Source organism: Manacus vitellinus, unplaced genomic scaffold, assembly GCF_001715985.3.
Source record: "Manacus vitellinus isolate BGI_N305 unplaced genomic scaffold, ASM171598v3 scaffold_76_pilon, whole genome shotgun sequence".
NCBI lineage: Eukaryota > Metazoa > Chordata > Aves > Passeriformes > Pipridae > Manacus > Manacus vitellinus.
In genome coordinates this window covers 432,356-438,355 of record NW_021940796.1, presented here as the reverse complement: position 1 = coordinate 438,355, position 6,000 = coordinate 432,356, and the positions used below count along the sequence as shown (strand labels likewise).

The window sequence follows — 6,000 nt, the reverse complement described above, 5'->3', positions numbered from 1 at the left end:
GCCATTAGGAGAAATACGATATTTGCAGTGAGGTTGCGAAAAGCCTGTGGCCACGGAAAGGAGAGGAAATGACTTTTTTGTGGTGTTGGTGTGTGCATGTGTGCATGCGCTGCTGTGCTGGGGGCGGCTGGCCAGGAGGTGCCGGGGTCCCCCCGCCCCAGCACAGCTCCCGCACAGCAGAAGTGCCGCTGTGGCTGTGCCCTGCAGGGCTGGCACACGAGTGCCACTGCCCCATAACCACTGCCCCGTGGCCGCAGCACGGAGCCACCACCATGTTCCAGAGGAAGCGCAGCGTCTCCTTCGGCGGCTACGGCTGGTGAGTGCCTTCCCTCTCCCTCCCCGCCTCACTTCTGGGAGCCCTGTGAGGAGCTTTTCTTCCCTCTGAGGCTTCGAAGGAGGAAGCACCACGCGCTGCAGTACGTGGTGGGTCTGCCCTCATAGCAGAGCCTTTCCCACAACCCAGTGCCAACAGGAGTGTGGGTGTTGGGAAGGACCTTCTTCCCTCTGTGCCCGCGGGAAGCCCAGCACAGCTTCAACCCAGCAAAGCCTCGGGAGCGCCAGACAGGGAGGAGACCTCCCTGGGACCTCATGGGGCTCCTGTGGGCACGTCACCTGCAAGAGCTTCTATGCCCCTGCACCTTTCTCTTGCTGCTCTGTCTGTCCTCAGCAGAGCACCACGGCTCTCACCTGCACCCTGAGTTCAGTGGGCCTGTTTGCTCCTGTCCCTTCCCTCCAAGACGTGTTGATCTGTAGGGAAATAGTTAAGAAAATGCAGTGTTCTCCCTCTGCCCTCTCTCCAAGTCCCCTCTCCGAGGTGTTTTATGCCCATTCCAGGTCTGTGCTGTGTGACTGTGATCAGGCCCAGTCGGTGACACTGTAATGGTGTTGGTGTTTGGGGCAGAAGGTTGCTCTGCCCCCTCTCTGTTCTGCAACAGCTGTAGGGACCAGGACTGGGAAATGGCAGCTCCAAGGCTTTGAGGGAAAATGTGGTGCTGTGGGCTTGGAGCTGCTTGAGACCAGCTGGGGGAAATGCTGAGTAACTGTGAGGGCTGTGGGGGGCAGCCAGCACACCGAGGCTTTGGGCAGAGTCCCCTGGGATGGAGCACACGCCTTGCTGAAACCAAGTGAGCTGCCTTGGCTGGATTGTGGGTTTTTTACATACAGAGGGGAAGGGAGCACTTGGATAAACTTCTGTACAAATAAGTTTTGTGAAATGTGGGCTCATTTTGTGGTGGACAAGTTGCAGCTCTTGGACAGCTCTGCCCCACAGTCTCTGTGGGGGTAGTGGCTCTGGGGCTCTGAGTGCACTGGGGGCATCCTGGGGGCATCCTGGGAGCTTCCACTGCGGTGGAGCTGAGCCGTGAGCCCCCCTTGGCAGAGGTGTTCAGGGGCCAACTGGGCTTTGCTCTGTTGTTTTTCTGCTGTGCTTTGGCAGTTGCAGGAAAAAGACAACTGCAAGCTGGAGAACCACTCAGGAAAATGTGGTCTGCCGGCTGGTGGGAGGGGGGCCGTGTGGGCTGCGGAGGGGCTGCACTGGCTGTTGGTTGCTGTGCTGGCTGGGCTGTGCCACCACCACAGTCAGGGCTGGGGGAACAGGACATGGGCTTTCCTTCAGACACCAGTGTCGGTGTCTGCGTGGTGAGAGATACAGGCGGGGAGCGCGGGGGAGGAGCCCCATCCTCCGTGTGCTGCGGGGGGAGCTCCCGAGGGGTCGGTGCGCATCTTCCTGGCTCCCTGGGGAAGACGCTCCCGTGCGCGGCCGGGAAAACCTTTCCTTGGGCGTTTACGGGAAAAGAAGGGACCTGCTACAGCCCTGTCCCTGCACCTGCATCTTCTCACGGTCCCGGCCGACCCACCCTTCCTGTGGGGCCGCGTGTGAGGTGTCCGGGCACACCCAGCCGCGGCTCGCTGTGGCTGCACTTGCTATTTCCAACCTCTGCTGGGCTGGAAATTTTGGGGTTTTTCTCTCTACCGGCTGCATCTGCTGCTGGCAAGGTCCTGGAGCAGCGTGCTTGTCTTGGGGGGCAGACGTGGTGCCCCCACATTGACTGTAGGGATGCACATGGCGAGCAAAGCCACTGTGAGTGCTGCCCCGGGACTGGTGCTGCCCCGGGACTGGTGCTGCCCCGGGACTGGTGCTGCCCAGGGCCGTGGAGCCCCAGGGCTGTACCAGAGCACGGGCATGGGGTGCTTCACTTTGCCTCCTTGGCAGCAGGGCAGGGCAGACAAACTGCTCTCACAGTCATAGTGCCACTGCGGTTTCCCAAGCAGAGGAGTTTCTTTCCTGTGTGTTTCTTTTTTTTGTTGTTTTGACTTTTTTTTCTTTCTTGTCTCTTTGAGGCCAAATAACGACTGGTTTTTCTTCCCGTGGCTCCGGATGGGGCTACTCGTGCAGCCTCCACTCGGGCACAGGTCCCACAGGCGCTGCCCCAGCCACCCACTCCCCCTGGGCTCCTTTGCACCTACCACCAAGTCTGGGAACAGCTCTGCCACCCAGCATTCTCTGATGTTCAACCTGATTTAATGATCAACAAGATCTGGGCAGGCTTGTTAGGTATTAAGTGACAATAGCAGGTGCCCTGGGTCTATTTTTAGGAGCAGCAGTGCGCTGGCTCTTCAGGGCAGAGCATGTTTGGGGAAGTGCCTAGAATGGAGTTTCTGTGGCCGTGGGGTTTTGTGAGTGCAATGATGGTGCAAGAGAGGGACCCTGGGAGGGGTGATGGTGCCTGTGCCCTGGTCCCTGCCAGGCTCAGCCTGTGGCACGGCGTGCTGGGGACCTGGGACCTGGCCCTGCCGTGTCACCCGTGGGTGCAGCCACCTCGTGACAGCAGAGCCCAGCTGGGGGTGGTGAAGGTAAAGCTGTGAGCGGAGGGGAAGTTGTATTGCTGTGGCTGTGCTGTGTCCTCTGTGATCACAGCACGAAACAAGAGGGGGTTGGGGGTGCTCTTTTTGCTGTTTGATCTTTTTTGAGATGTGGAACTGATTCCATGTGGCAGATAACAGCATTTGCAATGACTGCCAAAAGACATTGTTTTGCATTTTGAGACATTACTATGATTTGCATTAATTAATATTAATATGACTCTAACTATAATGATTCTGTGGAGATGGGCACTCATTAATGGTGCCAAGGAAATGAGTGAATGAACTGGGGCTCCTGATTCCATGTGAGCCATCTGGGGCTGGGACCAATGTGGCTACTCTGTATTCTGTCTGCCCAGGGAGGGTGACGTTTGTGGGGTTTGGTGGGATCTTCCCAGCACGTCAGGGCTCTCACAGGTCTATCATGTGTAAATACATGTTTTATGGGAGCTGTGCTTTGGAGATAGTCAGGACATGGGTGATGTCCTCCTTTGCTGCCCAGCTCACCCACCTCTGCCGTTCCAGGTGGGGAGGCAGCAGTTCTGCACTGGTCACCAACAGGAAAGAACTGGGGGGATTTTGTCTTGCTTGCTGCCAGGCTTCACTTTGGGTTAAATTTTGGCTGAATTTGTTTTCTGATGAAGTCCTTCTGTGGTGATTGTCATGTCAGCCAGAGCACTGGCACCTCTGAATTAGATGCTGAGGTTGTGTTTGGCAGGAGACCCCAGTACCTGCCCCCCCCCGCTACACCCGCAGCCCCTGTGCCCGCACTAATGCCCTGCTCTGCTCTCTCCCCAGGATCGACAAGACAATGCTGGCCAGCCTGAAGATCAAGTGAGTACCTGACTCTTCTCTCACGTGGTGATTTCCTGTGTGATGCCCAGTGCTGGGAGCTGGCTCTGTGTGTGGAGGATGCTTTCCTGGGAGCTGGGTTCCAGCCGGTTCCGTGGAGTCCAGCCATGTCCACCCCTTCCAGGGCATGTGTTTGTACACATCCCATAGCCTGTTCTGAAAGTCTAAGGTGAATCAGGCACTGGGAGATTATAACAAATACAGTGACATGATCACTGTAAGATCAGTGGGCTGAGACGTGCACTGGCCAACTCACAGGGCACCAACTCTGCCTTGGGGGTACTGGGGGTGGGAATCAGCAGGACAGGCTGGCACTGAGCTTCTGGGTGTAAATCCAGTGAAATCTGGAAGTTTCATATTTCATTTTTCAATCTCGCAGTCTGGAGAGGGGCTGGGTGTCAGTGGGAGAGTGAGTGCCTGTGACCCAGCTCCTCTCCCGTGCTGCTGGGGGGCTCTGGGCACTACTCTGGAGGGGGTGGAGGTGCTGCTTGGGCCCAGGAGAGTCTCTGGGCTGGCAGTGTTGCTTGGTGGGTCCATCTCGGATTTGCCACAGACTTGCTGGGCACTGGTGGTGTGGACTGTGGTGCTCTGGCAAGGCGGTTGCTGGGCCAGGTCCTGTGCTGTGATGGAGCAAGGCATGTGGAGTCACTGCCCCTGCTGGGAAATGTCATCAGCTGATGGGGAAAAGTAGGTGAGGAAGGTCTGGGAATGGTGGCACTGGTGCTCTCTGCTCCCCCAGCACTTGTGGCTGGCTGGAACCTGCTTCCTGTTCCCACCAGCTCTGTCCTCCCAGCTGCAAGTCTGGGGGCACCAATCCCTTCCCTCCCACTGTAGGGCATCCTTCCCTCTCCTGGATTCTGGATAAGCTCCCTGGGTTGGGGGTTCCCCATTGTGAGCACACAAGACTCCAGCACTGTCAGCTTCACCCTGAGTTGATACAGAAATATTCTGCCCAAGTATCCCCTGGGCTCCGGGCAATTTGTAGGGTGACAGCTCATGTGGTTTTCCTTTATTATCATTACTTGTGCAAATTATTCATTAATGGAAAAGTATCTGGGAAGCCTGGGGGAGCTGCCTGAACGAGCTGGCAAATGCCCGTTGTAAATGGCACAGCAGAATGGTTGGTGCTCTGCTCACTGCTCGGGTTGTGCTGAACTAATGACAAGTTTAAATCAACATTTACCACTTTGGGGAGTGGAGGGAATTCTCTGCCGACTTTCCTTTTCCTGTGAAGCCGAGAAGGACTGAACTGCTTCTTGTACTCTGCCGCACACTGTGCCCTGATTTTTTTCCAGGGCTGGTGCAGCAGTTCTGCTGCAGAAATCCCGTGTACCCTCCTCTCCCCACTGTGCCAGGCAACTAGTGCTGCACTTGGAATGCTGTGGAAGTGCTGTGGGCATGCTGCCACGCAGGGCAGGGTGAGGGTCTGGCTCCACATTTCTCTCTCCCTCTGCCCCCTCCTGCCCTGGCCAGTGGAGACAGTTTCCTTGGATCTTCTGATGAACATCCACTGCTCTTTGCAGCTAATGCTTCTCACAGCCCTGTAATGCTTCTGATCTGTGGGCAGATTGCTTCTTTAAGTGGTTCTGTAATTGTGGCCCAGCCACGCTTGTAAAAGCTTTTTAAAATTATAAAAATATAATAAACCCAAAGTTTTGATTTTCTAGCACCTTCTTGTTATTGCTGCAGCCTCTGGCTGAGTGTCCTGGCTTAACCCACGGCACAGAGGCACCAAGCATGGGCAGTTTTCTTTCCCTGTATAAGTCATTAGCAAAAATCCAAGCACCTCAGGGAGCCTCATGCTGCTGCAAATATCAACACTGACTCACAGACACGTGGCGGGGGGCACCGGCGTGCAGTGGTGGATGTGGCTCCTCAGATCTGGTGTCTGGGGGGATGGAGCAGGGCAGCAGGAGGGCTGAGTGAAGCTCTGGGATGCAGGGCAGTCCCTGCCTGTCCTCTCTCAGGATAAACTCATCCACGCAGGTGACACTGGAGCATCAAAGCAGTTTTCCCTCTGACTGTCTCTCCTTTTTCTTCTTCAGTTTGGGTTTCATTAGTTCCTATGGTAACCATGAATATGTCTGAGGGACTGGAGAGCGTGAGTAGACACTGCAGAGTGGGAGTGTTGGGGGACATGATAGGTGGGGAGCCCTGGCATCATGGGCAGGGGCTTGGCTGACCCCTCTGGTCACAGGTGCTGAAGAGGTGCCAGTGCTGCACTTGGGCAGGGAAGGTGCTGCCGAAAACTCAAGCAGCCCTGGGTGTCTGAAGTGCCCAGGAAGC

General features: G+C 56.2%; 1 protein-coding gene across 5 annotated transcripts in view; it reads left to right on the top strand.

The window, feature by feature from the left end:
* Positions 1-6,000, top strand: part of RAP1GAP2 (RAP1 GTPase activating protein 2) — a 54,964-nt gene that overhangs the window by 8,404 nt on the left and 40,560 nt on the right. For 3 of the 5 annotated variants that reach the window (XM_018084787.2, XM_018084786.2, XM_018084788.2), the window contains exon 2: positions 3,661-3,696. In XM_018084787.2, the coding sequence (XP_017940276.2) occupies positions 3,674-3,696 (23 nt within the window). In that variant the 5' untranslated portion in view covers positions 3,661-3,673. Of the gene's footprint in view, positions 1-3,650; positions 3,697-6,000 lie in introns of those variants that run through there. The other 2 variants (XM_029964628.1, XM_029964629.1) reach the window with 2 other exon arrangements.